At 40.8% G+C, this 17,784-nt stretch overlaps 1 protein-coding gene across 1 annotated transcript in view; it reads right to left on the minus strand.

The window, feature by feature from the left end:
* Nucleotides 1–7,187: 7,187 nt before the first annotated feature.
* RANBP3L (RAN binding protein 3 like) overlaps nt 7,188–17,784 on the minus strand; it is a gene marked incomplete at both ends in the record, with an annotated part of 32,301 nt that continues 21,704 nt past the window's right edge. The window contains 6 exon segments of the mRNA XM_082013755.1: nt 7,188–7,229; nt 7,231–7,257; nt 7,261–7,301; nt 7,304–7,321; nt 13,686–13,878; nt 17,151–17,293. Of these exon segments, the coding sequence (XP_081869881.1) occupies nt 7,188–7,229; nt 7,231–7,257; nt 7,261–7,301; nt 7,304–7,321; nt 13,686–13,878; nt 17,151–17,293 (464 nt within the window).

A 17,784-nucleotide genomic window follows, 5' to 3' on the forward strand; every position in this document is an offset into this window, starting at 1 on the left:
GAGGCCAGGACCGCCGCCCCCGATGGCCGCTCACCAGCTGCTTGAGGTCCTCCTCGGAGAGCCCGGCGTAGCGGTACCGCTGCTGCTCGAACTCGTACCGCGTCGTCTTCACCACCACCGCCACCCGCGACGGTCGGAACCTGCCGCCTGCCGCCCCCAGCCCGCCGCAGCCGCGCCGCCGCGGCGCGCACGGCTCGGCAGTCGCCCCCCGCCCTGCCGCCGCGCAGCGAGCGGCGGGGCTGAGCCCGCGGAGGGCAAGGAAGCACCGGCGGATGCCGCCGAGTAGCGGCAGCCCCGGCAGTGCGGAGTAAGAGCCCGCCGCCCGCTGGCAGAGCAGCAGGGAACGGCGGGTGGCCGCCCGGCCGGCGAGGCAGAAGTAGCCATAGAGGAAGCCCCACGCGGAGGACATCGCTCGGGCTCGCTGCCCGCGCGGGGCGGGAGCCTGCGGCCAGCGGATAAGAGGGCGCAGCGCTGCCCGGCGGCGGCTGCCCCCGCTCTGAGGCGGCCTCCGCGCCCGGGCAGCGCTCGGCACACATGGCACGGCCGCGCCGCGGCGCTCCGCCCCTCCCCACGCGCAGGCACCGCCTCCACCAATAAGGAAGAGCGCCGCGAGACACCCACCCTTCGCGGGGGCGGGACAGAAGAGGTAGGGGGCCCTCCCGAGCCGGGCCCGGCGCCGCGTGCGCATGCGCGTTTCTCGACCAACCACGCCGGTCCCGAGGACGGGAAGGCGGGGACAGCGCGTGGCAGGTGCTCGCCCTTCCGCTCCTTAGGAGCACAAATTGCGCATGCGCCTCGCGCACAGGCCCTCCCCGCCCCCGTCTCCCGTCAGTCCCGCGGCCCCGCCTGCGCCTACTCACGGCCCTGGCGGGCGGGACGGGGCTGGAGGCACGTAGGCTGTGGCGCGAGCCGTGCGCGCCTGGCGCTACCGACCGTTGTGAGGGGCTGAGATCCCTAAGCCGGGCTGCCTCGGCTCCCCTGCCCAAAGGGACACCTTCTGTGTCCCCTGGCGGCCTTCCGCTCAGCCTCCTTCTGTGCTAACTGCCTGTAGAATAAAGCCAGTTGTGTCCTCCGCTTTAGCTGACGGAGACCGGAATTGGTAGTAAGCAGGCTGGGGAAATCCCGGGGTGGATCTCGGTGAGGTGCTTCGCTGGGAGGCTGCCTTACTTCCTTATTAACCTTGTTTGAGGGAAAGGACTTTGAAAGTTAGAAAAACACAATAGGTTCGGTGTTTTAAAAGGACCAAATACTGCATCTTGTGGGGATCTGGTGAAAAACACGCAGTTTGAGCAGGCGCTCTCACTGTTGATGACCACTGTGGTCTTTATGACTTCCCAATGTCTGAGGAAGCGCAGAAAAAAGGCAACATAGTGAAAGCAACAGGCTTGGGAAAAGGCCTGTGCAGCAGCACTGAGTGCATGTGAGTCTGCGTTTTGCAAGTCCAGGTAAAAAAACGGAATACTCTTTAATATTGTAAGCAAGCTTTCTAGAAATAGTGTGAGGGTTTTACATCATTATTAATAACTGCCTTCTCAGACAGTACTTCTGCACTGAAAGCCTCATTTATGCACGTTTTTCTCATTACTCGCCTTCTGCGTGTTCCTCCCCTGGGGGAAGTCATGGCCTCCTGCTGTGCGGAGGGATTGAAGCAGCAGCTTTACCTGTCAGTGCAGCACCCTTCTACTGCGCTTTGCTAAGAGAGTCTTGGGAAATGAGAGTAGGTAAGGCCATTCAGCCCTTCCCTGCTCTTGTACAACAATACAAAAGCTCCATCCAGTCTTTACTGATAGGTAGGAGGATTTTCTGTCTACTGATTAGCTTAGCCTTGAAGGAAACTACCACAAAGCAGATCACCAGGAGAGTAATTAAACATAACTAATTCCTTTGCTAACCAGAAAATGTCTCATTCTGTATAACCATTAACTTTTGGATTGTACAAAGCAGTAGGTAACACAAGGTCCTGTGGAGACCAAAAGGATATAAGAGGTTTTGAAAATTTACAGCTCAGTTCTGAATGGTATCTATTTTATAACTTATTTGACCATTGAGCTGCTCCTCTAGGATTCTGTGCTTCATTTATTACCTATTTATATAGAACTGTTTCGATCTTTCTTTGAAAAACAAATCAGCTTCAACCACTAAGGCAAGCCTGGATATGGAACAGTATTTTACTCTGAGGCCATGCAATTATCATGTTACCGTTTTTTGAATTAATGCTCACAGCAAGCATTATAAGCATAAAATTTGAAATATGTATTTTAAAATGTAAATTGAAAACAGTAGCTGATATCTTAATGTTCTGCAAGGAGAATCAAGGCATGGAGCATGAAGTGATTCATCCAGCGTTCCCAGAAGGAAGTCTCTGACAGACTAGCTGAAGGATACACAGATTATCTGACACCCTATTGTCTATGTGGAAAAAGGCTTAAACTTTCCATAACATAAAATAGAGTTTGTGGAATGTTACTTACAGTTTACATCTTACTTTGTAGGTGGACCTACTTACAAAATGTTCAATAGACACTACCTAACCTCTCCCTTACTACACCTTTTGATTTGAACATACACCTGGTACGCAGGAACGAGACAAAAGTATCTGTCAAAGGACAGTTTACTTCTTTGGAGATGTATTCACAGTTTGTGACATACGACATATTTTCATGCCCCATCTTCAGTCACTTCAGAGCAATATACCTAGTGCATTAAGGGACAGATTTGTTCATACAGAATTAAGTTAATAAGGACAGGCATTTTAGCCTGGTATTCTTATAGGATACAAGTATGGAGCAGGGGTGAATTCCCAGTGTAATAACTTTTTTAACCCTTGGCTGACCACAACGAACTCTGTTTTGGGCACAGAGTGCTTAAAAATTCCTCATGGAAACAGGCACCTCAATACTGCCTGCAGTAAGGAAAATGCTTCAGAGTAATGCCCGTTTTAGACACCAAGGAGTTATAATACATGAGGTAAATTTCAAGACAGAAATCCATAGAAAACCAGGCATCCTTAGCTCTACAGTCTTCAAGTTGTGTAGTGGATATATGTAATAAATCTAAAATAATATATTCTGTGTTACAAAACAATGTAACTGGAAAAATTCCTATGTAAACACTATATTATTCCTAAATCATTACACTAAAGCTGCAAAACTGTCAACGCATGACTGTACCAGCAGTTTTACATAAGAAGGTCTCCAAATGTAGCATTTTTTTATCCAAAAAGAATGTACATACTGCTTCCAGTACAGTTACAATCCAGGACAACTGCTCATTTCTACTCCTTATTGAAGTCTGTGACTAATGCCTTATTGTGATAATTTAATTAATAACCAGTTATATAATTAACTAATCCAATCATTTATATTCTCTAGACTTTCTTTGTATGCCCTGAAGTATTACTGGTACCTGAAAATGATAGTGCTATCTTTGTGTTGAACACGATAATGCTATCAGTGTTAGTTGCGTTTGCAGAGGAGGAGGTAAACAGACCATCGTGGTAATGTTTCACAAAACTGAGTCCTCAGATTTTGAGCCCAGCTGACCACAGCCATTAATTCCAATTATTCAGAGGAAGACTCCAGACCAATGCTTAGAGAACATGTCACTTGTGCAACATGTCAGGATCTTACAAGGCAGGTAGATGAACACATTAGCAGGTGTAGTCTGACTGAATTTCTGATCCCAGAGTCTGTCCATGTGTACTGGCATTTTTCTTGCAATGTATGTACCCTTATCAGTGATTACATAGGTGGGTCATAGAATTGGCTTCATAAATTCCAAAATAGAGGAGGATGCTTCAGAAAAAGCAGAATAAATGCAGTTATTCTTATCAATGCAAATTATTGAAAATTTTTCATACAAAACCCATGAGAAGGGGCAGGCTTTCTTGTCCACACTTTCATTTGAACATGTTTTAATTAACAGAAATTTACTTTGGTACTTTTCTTCCCAGATTTTGTTTATGCAAAGCAAACTACACCATTGCTGAAGTGGACTAACACAACCAACTTCAACATTTCAGAAGCAATTTGAATATGCTCAAACAGCTGCAGACACATTGTTTTGTAAGAATAACGTTAGTGTTTGTGAAAGACGACTCAGGAATCTGAAGTCCACTTTTTAGACAGACTGTTGCTGTAGAACAGGCAATGTACACTGTGTCTAGATTTTCCTGCCAGCATGCCCTGGTGGTAGGTCCTTTAAAACCCAGCTAGGGAAAAGAGGATGCTCTTCCCCTCCCTGTGCATATTGTCATGGTTTTGGCTGGGATAGAGCTAATTTTCTCCCTAGTAGCTGGTATAGTGTTGTGGTTTAGATTTAGGATGAGAATAATGTTGATAACACACTGATGTTTTAGTTGTTGCTGAGCAGTATTTACACTAAGTCAAGAACTGTCCAGCTTCTCATCCTGCCCTGCCAGTGAGCAGGGTGGGGGTGCACGGGAAGCTGCGAGGGGACACAGCCAGGGCAAAGGGATGTTCCATACCATACGACGTCATCCTGAACAATAAAACGTGGGGGAGTTGGCCAGGGAGGCACTGTGGCCGCTGCTGAAGGACTGGCTGGGCATCGGTCAGCGGGTGGTGAGCAATTGCATTGTGCATCCCTTGTTCTGTATATTCTTTTATCATAATTTTCCCTTCCTTTTCTGTCCTATGAAACTGTCTTTATCTCAACCCATGAGTTTCACCTTTTTTCCAATTCTCTGCCGCAACCCACTGTGGGGCAGTGAGCAAGCGGCTGTGTGGTGCTTAGCTGCCTGCCAGGTTAAACCACAACATTTGCACAGGCTGTCAGTAGCACTGAAAGCAGTATCACATGTGCTAAAGTTTTTCCCTGTATTCATTCATTCAGCAGAGACATTACCAAACTCCTCATACGGTTTGCCAAAACTAATTCAGAGGTCACTAAAGATCATGACATAAAAACCTGAGTGACAAGATCTAGGAAGAGATACCAACACCTCCAGAACGTAAAGTAAGTCGTGTAGGCTATCCCGTCCAAGTAGATTTTGCCAGAAACTCATCATCTTAGTGGCAGATATCTGCATATGTATCCTTATTTTAGGATTTGTTAGTTTTCCCTCCTTTTGAAAATTATTACTGCTCTAATACAGAAGACCTTCCAGCTCTTCATCCCTTATATATATAAATAATTCACTGGGATTTGTTAGAAACAAATAAATAGCATTCATCTGAAAAACACACAGAAGAACAGGTCGCTCCACAAAAAGCAAAATCAGTACTGTCTAGTTTCATATGGATATGGGTCGTGTCCCTACATCTGTCTTCAGGCCACAGGAATCCCAAGTATCCATCCTTCCATGGTTTTCCTTTGTCCTCCCTCCCAGCAAATGCTGTAAGCATGTTCAGAAGCAGGAAAGAACCACTCGCCCCCGCAAGCCTCACAGAGAATACCAAGCTTAGCCTGAAACTTCTTCCTCAAAGGTCACCTTCCTCTGAGTTCTGTCACTCAACAACTGCCAATTTTTGTGAAAAACTGAAATTGTCCTTGAGCTTTCTACTTCCTGTCCAATTTTTCTTAAACTGAACAGTGGGCTCGAAGTGAGTCTGACATGGATGGATGGATGGATGGATGGATGCATGGATGGATGGATGGATGGATGGATGGATGGATGGATGGATGGATGGATGGATGGATGGAGTACATAACTGTTTAAATCTTGTTTATGTAAGAAAACAGGCTTGAAATTCTGTGGCGTGAAAGGAACTGTCTGTAGGAAGCTCCAACTGGGACACAAAACAAGGCAACTAGTTAGAAGGAAATAAAGCTGGAAGAAAATTGTTTATTGTTCAGGCATAGAAACTGTTACTCTGGCTGTCATAAAATGACAAATATTACATATTTAAAACCAAGTTAATATATTACATTTTAGCGTACCTTCAGTCTTGAAAAACAATGAATTTTAGTGTAATGACACTAAATAGAATAAATAATTAGGATCTTAAGACGAAAAATTCATACCATAAATATGCCTGCACATACATGTATTTTTATGTCCTCTTTTACCACAGTATCCAAACTTTTCAAAGTAGTTAAACATCTCCTTTCCTCCTTGGCTTTTAGGAGATACAGATTAATGTTTAAGAGTGTGTGTTTGTGTCTATAGTTGTGTATATATGTAACAATCCTGGGGAGAGGCAGATCAAAAGAGTGTTTATTTGTAAGTGATCATAAGCCTTGTTCCTCATGCTGTGGGTGCAAATTACAAAGTTTAAGTCCTGTGTCTGCAAAAGTTCTGTTGTGCCTGCTTTGGAATGCTCCTTCATTTGCCAAGGATTTTACAGCTGTAGTAGAATTTAGAGGAATATCATGACACTTAGGTGCTTAAATCCTGTTTTCACGGAAGGCTTTGATTATCAGGAGAGACTTTGAAATCAAACTCTGCATTCAGTGCATAGCCAGCTGAACTCCAGGGCAAAGTTATCACCATGACCTGTTGCTAAATATGTAGGGCTGCTGTGTTTTACGACTACTCAAGTTTTTATAACATGGAGCTTTGTTCCTGAGTATGAGTTGCAGCAATGAAATATGAAGGTCAGTGATGCAAATATTGTTGTGGTCAGGAGTGAGGCTGATGACAGAAAAGAACACAATGTACAGCTAGTTATGGAAAGAACATTTTTGCTATCAGCAGACTGAAGAGTCAAAGAGTGCTTCAGTGTTTGACACAGGTGCTCTGCTGTGAAGCGCTCCCCTTTTCCTGAAGGCAAAAATCCAGTCCCACTTAGGCTTACTGTCATCCAGATGCTAAATCGAAGTCAGACCAGTGCTAATTTTGGCAGGCTACATAGGACTTGGCACAACCCAGATGCTAGTTAAGCTTCATCTGGATGCTAACCTTGGCAGGGCACTGAGAATTCAGGAAGAAGCTGGTATTCTTCCAACTCCATACATATGTTCAGATGGGAAAACTAATTGGAACTTGACACTTCAGGTGTGATGCAGCTTTTAAGATTGAGAAATCATTACAATTACCTTAATTAAAAGGACTTCATATATTTCTGAACATTGTTTCAGCCCTGAGGATGAAAATGATATTTGGTAACCAACAATATACAAGGGAGCAGAGTTGCAGCAGAACAATTACAAACATAATTTCTTTATCTTCTGACAGAATGAATAGAAAACACAGAGCATAAATGGTGTCTGTACTGTGCATGGGTTTATGGATGATCTGGCAAGTCTTCATTCACAGATGGCATTAGCGAGGATTGATTTTTCTAATTCCTCATCTCAATGGTTAGGTAGAAGGCAGTAGTTCGTGGAATCACTTTTTAGAGTGACGCTGCCTTTGGCACTGTTGGGATTATTGCACATGTTAGGATGTGTGACATATTTATCTATTTCAAGGAATGATGCTGTTTAGGGATTAGCTAGAGCTAAGGCAGAAGTAATCTCAGATAATCTCACACATTTAAGAGAAATTTTTATGCAGATATCCAGTTAGATTGTGCATGCATTTATTTGTGTATATCAAATGGACACTTAACAGTGCAAGTGCTTGTTTTGTGCAACTGAAAAGGTGTTCATGCGTGCAAGCAGGTAGACTTTTAGATATTAAACCTCCGTATGACCCCTAAAACTGGCTTGCAGTTCTTCATGGTGAAGTCTCCTGGTGCTTATGGCTGTAAAGCCAAGGTTCTTTGCCCTTTAACAAAATTCTACAACCAGTATACAACTCCAGATATTTTCAAAACAAAAATTAACTTGTTATGAAGGCTGGTTTCTGTAGGCCTTGGGTATACTAAACTGCCACTTGCAGTTCTGCTTGTATATTGTTACAAACAGGATGCGATGTTGCGACACAATTTTAAATTGTATGTTTTCAGTGAAGCCCTATTTAACTCTTTCCAAATGTATCTTTTAAATAATAGATGAAAAGTAACAAATATCTCTTCACGTATATTATTAGTTCATGGCTATGTGGTTTTATCCATCAATATGACGAATAAACATTTATTCCCTATAAAACTCCTTACTTTAATAATGCATCTAAATATATTGAATTCTAAAGCCTGAAGCCTTTGTAACACTTCTTGAATATTGGAAGCCATTGTGTCATTCCTGTCTCAGTGCAAAGCAGGCTGACTGAAATCCTCAAAAGTGCATCTCAGGTTCTTTCTCTATGTATTAAACTTAAGCTGTCCCTAAAATTCATCTTTGCTTAAAAGTCATAAAGCAAAATGTGTCTGATTTCCTCCCTCCAGGGACTGATGAGTCAGCTTAGATGTTTTGGGAAGATAAGTTCTCAGCCGTGCTGTTGTAACCTCTGGTAGGTGTCACAAGCACACTATGGACTGCCTGCGGTTCCATCTAGAAAGATCTGAAAAAGAATTTTGAAAAATCTTGCTTATTTGAGCATATTCATGTTTTGAAACAATCTGGCATTTCATAATACCAAAGCAGTAGGTTAAAGTCTGGATATGATCAGTTCCTGGTTTAGGTAAATATCTAACTAGATAACACAGGATTATTCACAAATATTTGAGCATGTGAATAGTGAATGAAGCTTGTGACCCCCCGTGTCAATAAAGACAAGCACATAAGCACTAAGGATTCAGGTATCTAGATGGGACAATGTGTCTGGGATGCAAATCATCTCACTCTGTAAGGGGAACGCTGTCTTAACACTTTATCATAGATGCTCTGTATACTGTAAGAAATCCAACATATCTTCAAATAACTCATTGGTCCTGATAAAGTATCCAGGGGTGTTTTTGGTGTGTAAACTCTACAACTATAAGTAATCTGCAAAAACCAGATATAGCTGACTAATGCCAGACACATAATATCACCATTTCAGTATCTGCTTAAAAACTGCATCCATCTGGCCACCGCTAAATGCTTACTAAAAGTTCTAAACCTCTTACAGGTGCAATGAAAGGCCCTGAGTCTGTGAGAATATTAAATCTGAATTCCCCTCTGCTCTTTCCTGATATGTCAGCATTTAAAGCCAATCACAGAGTTTTCTTTTCTTCTCTGCTTTAGATGTTACTGATACCTGCTGCAAAGAATACAGAAACTTGGACTCCAGCAAAGAAGTTAATTCTTACCTTTTCCTCAGTTTTAATCACTGTCAGGTGTGTGTGTTAGATTTGTGATTTGGAATCCTTAACAATTGGTAAGAATTTAAATTAAATTCACAAGAAATGTCAAACAAAGATAGCAGTTTTTCAGGAGTTCCTATGGTGTTGCTGAACAGTAGTTCCTTTAAGAACTTTAAAAGTATTTTACTTAAAAATTAAAAAAGCTCTTGTAACATTTTAAATCTTGATAAACACCAGCACGTGACAGAGTCCTAATGAGGCCAACATGGGGGGTACATGTACAATGGACTAGAAAATGTATCTAAACTAAAACAAAGGTTGCACTTCTGTGATATGATACTGTCCCACTCTCAACACCAGTAGTTTCCAAAATCCATGCAATTATTGGTGGACCCATATGGGACACCCTGTATCTTCACATACTATGGTTTTCTCTTAAGGTCTAGGGCTACGTATGGAGAGACTTCTTGGGACGTACCTAGTCCTAGACTTCAGCATCTTTGAATTCATCATAATAGTTTCTAAAAGAAAATTCCATGCTAGGAAAGAGAGGACATCTCAATCAAAAGAGAAGATCCCTCAATCAGGATGAAGTTAGGAGACGATTTAAGAGCGTTATTGGTGAGGTGCAGTATAAGAAATAATGCATAAAATATTATTAAAAAAAAAATTTTGTATAAAAATAAACAAATTCCTGCAAAATCAGAAAAGAGAAAAGGATGGAAGTCATAGGAACCATCCTACCTATAGCTCCATGCTATTCTACTACCATGACTGACATTTCATAGTCCCCTGTGAAAGAATTGCCTTATGACTCTAAGAAATAACAGTTCTTTGTAAATACTATCGGGGTTACAACACTTTATGTACCTTCCGCTATTTCTGATGACCATGATGAAAACAGCACCTGTTTATAAATGTAAACAAAAGGCATTCTTTTGGAGCAAGGACAGACTCTCCGTATGGGTATGACAAAATAGAATTGTCAGAAGCAAGGAGTAACAATTTTTGAGACATCTTAGTCTCTTATGGGTCTAAGCAATCACTTCAGATCAGCTGCCACCAATGGCAAGCTTAGGTATCAGGGCTCCAACAGATGCATGTCCTGGCAGGATGATTTTTTGAGCCTGACGTAGGTGCCTTGTTTGTTTGTGCTGCCAGTGGGAAAAGATGGGCACCCTGCAAGAGCTGCAGTTTCTATGTTAGAGAACTGTCTATCCTTTAACTATATTTGGACTTCATGCATGTTAGCAGTGCAACTCAGCACGCCCACGTGCTGAATATGTAACTGCCTGTAGTCAAGGTGCTTAAAAAACAGGAGTCAGAAGACTTTGTCTGCACAGATACTTGACACAGGTGTGCCAACATACAGGAAAGCCCCAAATCAATGGTTGAGATCACTTAGCAAAGCAGGAGGAGGTAGTGGCAACAGTTTGACATTATGTTATTCATGCAGAACATGCCCCGATCTGTGTGTGCTAGGGTGCTAGGTCCTCTTTATCCACAGGGGTCAGGTACCAGGAGACCATGCTCCCTTATGAGGCTATTGCATATGCTTGGCTAAGGGAAACTGTCTATTCTGTTTGTAGAAGCAGATCTACCACATAGAAAAGAATGTAAGGACTGCAGGTCTGAGGAGAGTCATACAACTGTCTGAGGCCTGTGGCATTTCCCTCAGAAGGGAGCACTCTTGGTCCAGTCATTGATACATTGCCATATCAGCAATTTTCATTGTTTTATATGTTAAATTAGTTAGTGAGAAAATGTTTCATATGCGTAATAAAGAATTCTGCTGATCTTTCCTCATTACAAAGATAACTGGAGGCAAACATAGTTACAATACTTAGCAGAGAAATGAATTGGCAATGAAAGAAATGGACGAATAGATTTGCTTGGCTTTGGACAGCCTAGAAGTTTGCTGTCTAGTCTAAATTCATCTCCTTGGTTCACTTTGTAGTCATTGGGAAAAGAGAAATACTTCCCAGAGAGTTATTGATCCCATCCACTCTCAAAATCTGTTTAAAGATGAATTGTTCCACTTCTCCCCACTTAGATTTACAGAGCAACTTGTTGGTAAAAATATCCAAGCTGTAATTGGTGAAATATGATCCAAAAATGTATCAGGTACAGCAAATTATTCTTTATGCACTTTACAAAATTAATATCTCTACTTGAAAGTAAAGCAATTCAATTACAAATTTAAAAAATATTGGAATAAATGTCTATACTGATTTTGTAAAATGTTAGAAGTATCTCTACTACCTTATACACTGTCCTTATACAGCATTAATATCCCGTGGATGTTACAGCGAAGAATTCTGTGTAAAAAATTCTTACAAAAATGTCTTGCAAACATATAGAATCGCGTAACACTTCACTTATTACATATATCATATTTGCTTTCTTCTTCAGTCTCTAGCAGTAAAGATAATTCTTGTCCTTTTTTTTATGTCTTTTACAGTGTCATGAAATGTACAGCATAATCTAGGGAACCGTGTTAGTTCAGTTTAACAAGAAGAAAATTGCCTGTATTAAGAAAAGAAAGAAGTATTTTTTAAGACAAAACAGGTAGAATGGAATGAAATAAAATGCAGGCATATTTTCTAATTGTATTTCTTGTAATGAAACAGTCACTGAGAACTTACGCTTCTTAACATTTATAGTAATCTTAAGGAGAGGTAATTCTGAAACTGAGTTACAGCAATAAAAATAAGACGACTTACTCACGTACATCCTTCAATGAAAATGAAAGCATGAAAATGAAAGCTTTAAATAAATGCTCCCAAATATACCAGATCTGATCTCTTGCATCCAAATGGACATTTCCACGCTGGTATTTAAAACTAGCCTCTCCCTGTTCAAACCCATGAGGTATGTTTTTCTTCCTGTTTTGGAAATGGGAATTCCAGGGACAGGCATGTGTAAGATGTGAATGTCTGCATGTAAAGTGGGACTCGGATACCAGTAACTGAGATCTATGCAAAATTAAAACCTCGTGGCTCTAAGAATAAGATAAGAGATTAAGATACGTAGGAAATGCTAGAAGTCATCGAAACAGCACTTGAAAGAGATTGTTAGAACTGCTGTCAGTAGCTGGACATAAATGAAAGACAGATGCTTAAACTAAAAGGTCAAGAAGAAACAACACCTGACACTCATATCTCAGAATCTGTTTGCTGGCTGCCATTGGAATATTTGTATCAGAAGTCTCTGCAAATAAAAATAAATATTTAACTTGTAAACCTGTGCTCCTACACTGCTCTGACATTCCCTTTCCCCTCTTTTTTTTTTTTTTTTTTTTTTTTTTTTTTTTTTTTTTACCCCTAAAAGAAGAAAGAGTTCTTATCATCAATAATTCTGGAAAGGAATCAAGCTCCATCCAGAATTTTCAAGTTACCAGAAACTCTTTGTAAAGTCAACAGAGACTATTTAGGAATTACAGAGGTAATTTTTTATTATCTGGGAGCAATCCAGGGAGTTTTCAGAGCTAACAGTTCTCCCATTTCCTAAACAGAAAATGTATAAGAGCACCATACTTTGTTTAGAGCAGTGAATGCTACTGAAATGTAGTTAAACAACAATTAATAATGGGAACAAGCACTGTAAACTGCAATCTTTTTGCCTAAAGGCGAAAAAAGACTTATTTCCTTAAGCAAAGAATCACTCATAGCTGTTACTTATACATGACTTGATTCTTGTTGAATAGTTGTTTAACGGAAGAGTTTATAATATAAGGACAGTGTGTTACTCAGTTGGAGAGGGAAACTAATGCTATGAGCAACAACTCAAACATGCCTGCTGTAGTCCTTCTGTTAGAAAATTGAATGTAATTGGCAGCTCCAGTATTCACTGTAGCAGTTTGGCACAAGCAAGTGAATTCACCCCCGAAAAGTGACTTATCTTTTGCTAAGATAGAAGACAGTTTGACAGCTGTTTCTGCCTTGCTTTCTGCAAATGTGACCCCAGCCTTGTTGTAAGCTGTATTAACTGCTTCTAGAGTAGGATTCAGTCAGCACCTTGCCCCTTGTATCTTGTTTCAGCTGCATGCTTTACTTTGAGGAGCTTATGTTTTTGTTATGTTGAAGAAAGCTGGCAAAACTGGTGTGTGAATCTTGACCTGTGAAGTCCCTAATGATGTAGTTATTACAGCTGATCAAGAATCAGTGTTTTAAATTAACCACTGCATAATAAATGTCTTAGTAAACACGTTATACTTGGAGCAATTAGTAACTACCTAAGCGCTGATGTGAATGGACTCAACTTTAACTTACTCAAGTAACAACTAGCATCTCAATACCTCTAGTCATTTCTACTTAAATACACTGAAGAAACCTTTAAGTAAAGCTTGGCAATACTAAAATTTGGTAACCCTCAGCCTTTTGTCAAAAGAGTATTCCACTGCTATAAAGATGTGTAGATACTTGATCTGGAAAAACCTTGCTTTTTAACAGTATTAAGTCAAAATACTAAAAGGAATTACCCTCTTACCTGTAAAGGGGTATCTGTTACAGATGAAAGTTATAATCAGCATGAAAAAAAAGAAGTGCAATATTCATTGCTTACAAGAAAATACCCTGAAAGGATTACAGCATTCCCAGGAAAATTTCTGCTTACCAGATCCACTGCTGCTCACTTGAGTTATTTTTTCATCATCTTCATCATCGCTATCACAGTTTAATGGATGAAAAGCCATTTCTGACTCTGTGCTGACTTGATTAACATCTGGCTCTTGCTCAGCAAAGCTTCGCAATGCCACAAGGCGGTGATGTATTGCTGCATACAGGTATCCAGTGTCTTTTGAGCTTGCCTGCAGAACATAAAATGCATAGAGTCCAAACTAACTGAGAAAAATCTCTGTTTTTCACAGAGAAGCTGACTGACAAATTTTCAAAAGTAATGAAAGAGCTGTATTTTGGTTTTTTTAATCAGAGCAATCCATTTAAGAGTCACACTTAATAATTCACTTCAGAAAATAAGTTCAAATAAAATAATACAAATAATGTCAAGTTTCTTTGAGTGGTATGAATTTTATAAAATGTAGTTGTTGATTATTTTCTCTACAGTTACAAGACACATAAGCTTAAAAATTATTTCCCCTGAAGAATGGCTCAGTTTGTACTGAGTACTTGATATTGCAGACAATTCCTGAGTATGTTTCTAGAAGTAATAAAGCACTGAATGTTAATATATGTATTGCATTTTGGTTTACAGAATAAATAAGAATTTTAAAACCTAACTAAAAAAAATTATTTGTGATTATAAAATTTAAAGATACCATGAATTCTGCTGCTATTGTTGAACAGAAGATGAGCATCATCAAGAAGGATATTGAGAACTGGACAAGGCAGCATTTTGCCAGTACATAAACCTTCGAGCAGCCATGTCCTGAGTACTGTGTTCCGTTCTGGTCATCACATCTCAAGGATATAGCAGAATCAAAGAAGGTAAAGAGAAGGGCACCAAAAATGACCAAGGATATGGTGCAGCTCCTTATGAAGAGTTGAGACTCTTCAGTCTGACGAGAAGGATGAGAAGCGGGTATAACTAAGGTTTTCAAAATTATAAAACTGGTGGATAAACTGAATGTCGTATGGCTGGTCATCAGACCACACAATAAATGCACTAGGGTATGCTTAATGAAAGCAGTAGAGGGTCAGCATATAAGAAAGTGCTTCTTTAGAGAGTAAGTAGGAACTTCTAGAATTTGCTTCCTTAGGAGAGAGTGGGGACAGAGAGTAGAAAGTAAAAACAACACCAAAAATATAGTAATAAAAGTTTAAAAAAGGAATTAGAAAAATTCAGGGACAATTATTTCACAAAATAGATAGCAAAGGAAACGAGTAGGGGTGCATGCTCTTGCATGCCTAATACAACAGTTATGGATGCTGGGTGTTGATGAGGTGAACAGACCATACAAAGTGGCCAAGCTTGCATATGCTTCCTAAAATGCTTTTCCTAAAAGCATTTCGTTTGGGCACTGTCAGAAGTGCCCATAGAGAACATCTTATGAAGCAAATCATCTACCAGAGGGTAACTGAATGCATATGATCTTCTGTAAACTAATTCTCCACTTCCATGCATCATGTGGAGTAATTTCTGTCTGTATCACTTGGCAATAGGAAGACATACGTCTTGTTTGGATAGGAATGACAGGTTTCAGTTTGTGCAGGTGGAAAAGCTATGCAGACTGGGAAGCAGCAGCAGATCAGGGTTGTCTTCTGTGCTACCCAGACTTCCAGCAGCAAACAATTCTCTCCCTACAGCCAGGCAAAGAAGAAAGCAATTCAGAGTTGATCAGGTGTCTCAGCTACAAATGCAATTCTCAGTGGACAAACCCGGGTTCTCAAGATAACACAGCTTTTCAGGAAATGTAGGGTCATAAATATGAGAGAGGCAGCTATTCAGTCTGATCATTTCTATCTGTAGCTTTCTACTTATTCAAAAGCCAGAGTTTCTCTGTCACTTTAATCTACTGTGAACTCCAGCTTCTGCCAAGAAGGGTGAACTCCCGTCCATACATCCTCTGACTCCTCATTTCTGCCCTCTCCATTGTGCCAGTACCACCATTAAGGCAATCACAGGTGAATAAAATCAAGCTAAAAAACTAACTTAGTAAAAATGAACCAACCCACCTAGATCAGTTATCTGATTTGCCTCACTCATAACTGTACAAATTCCAATGCCACCAAAAGCAAGGAGGGAGAAACAAGCATGAGGGGAGGGGGCAGGCTCAGCCCTCTGCACAAAGCTGGGCGAGTACTACAGGACCAACCTAATGGAGTCTTGTGGACTGTCTCCTTGGCAGGCAGCATCATAATGACTCCCCTCCCTCACTCATGAGAAGCCCTTTGGATAATATCCCTGAACCCACTCATTCATGTAATGTGGGAAAAACAAATTTAAATGTCAGTTAAAAAATCTGCTGGTGCCTTGGAGAAGTGGGCTCCACTGACTACTAGACCAGCCTGATTTACATGCCAAGGCTTTGGTGATGCCTGTTGGGTGTCTCACGCATTGACCAATTTGCTTTTCACACTCAAGAGTTTCAGTGTTAGTTTGGCTGGATACCAGCTACAGTGATGGACACCAGCTGCTTCACGTACAACTGTAGAAGCAGCTTCCTGCAACCCTTGCCACACACATACAGCTGTCCTGTATCTTGGTTTCCTAATACATGTCTGCCTTTACTGTCCAGAAGTGCCAAGACAGAATTTAAGGAATGTTTACATCTATATATGCTAGAAAAACTGCAACACATCTGGAATTCTAGTTCGTTTCTAATTCTCACATGCAGACCAGCTGTGCATTTAAGTCTGTCACACTGTTTGGAAGTGAGAGACTTACATTGCTTGCATATACACTGCATTGCTTGTGTATGACATGTGACACTTTGCAGAAGTGGTGATTTATTTGTCTTGCCCAGGAGGCTGAACCCCTCCCAGAAGGGTCTACTGGGGAAACTGGAGACATCCTTAAGCTCCAATGGATGCTCTCACTTCCCAACGTAGGACCTATGTGCTATTTATTTGCAAGTAAGTCCACCACATTTCCATCCTCAACTTCTCAGCCCTTGGTAAAGCAGACCACAATTCCCAAGACTATTGTCTTATGTAAGGTGACATCACAAAATCTGTGTTCTCCTCAGCTGAGAAATGGAGCTCCTACATGGGATGGATTATTGCAAGCACAGTGTCAATACTGTGGCAGAAAGCTGCTGCCTTGTACCAAAGTAACTAACTAAGAATATGTGACTACCTGTGTAGAAATTCTCAGTGTTGCTTCTGTAAGAAAGAGTAATTGCTGCATATGACTCTGGAATGATATCCATTCCATCAGCGGTACGTGAAACAAGAGTCTGGAAATGTCTGTCCTAAGGCCACATCCCATCTTCACACCTTTTTTTGTGACATACCAAGGGATAGCACTTCTAACTCATTTAATAATAAAAGGCATGTAACAGCCAAGCAAAGCATAGCCTGACAGAGCATAAAAGGCCATTTGCTAAAACCAGAGCCTCAGGAAGTCTTCAGAATCCTCGATGAAATGGGGATTTGGATGAGGTTTTTATCTTTTGCTTACCTGAATTAGAAATACTTGAACAGAGTGGTCCTCTTGGTCTGTAGCAGTGAAGCACAGGCTCTTTCTGTTTGCTCTTTTTATAACCATTTGATCCCAGAGTCGGGTGTTGAGAATCAGTCTCAAGCTGCCTTGATTTCGCATAACTAAAATAAGAAGGTTTATATGGTAAGTCATTGGAACCTTCTTAATTTTTACTGCACCCATTTTCTCTACCGCTTGTGTACAACTAGTATTTTCATGAATTACTCTTTTTAATTTGGTTTAAAATCTGACATGAGATTTTTTTAAATTACTTTTTAAAATACCAAAATGTATTAGTTTTTTTCAATACATCTGGCATACAAAGCAAATAATCTGCTGAAACTGTGCAGTACAATACAAAAAATGACAGCACAGTAAAAACAACATTCCAGAAGTGACTTTGAAGAGTGCTCCTGGAAAAGCAGAATCAACAGAGAGCAAACTGTCAGCCTGATGACTGAGCTAAAGATACACTACAGTAGAAGTGCACATATGCAAGCGTGAGAGTACACACGGAGTGACAAATACCCAGTGCCTCAGTCAGTAACATAGCCAACTTTATCAGACTATGTTAAAAAGATTCTCAGCAACTTGACTTAACTAAAGCTAGCTA

Source organism: Phaethon aethereus (assembly GCF_964289735.1).
Source record: "Phaethon aethereus genome assembly, chromosome: Z".
Taxonomy (NCBI): Eukaryota; Metazoa; Chordata; class Aves; order Phaethontiformes; family Phaethontidae; genus Phaethon; species Phaethon aethereus.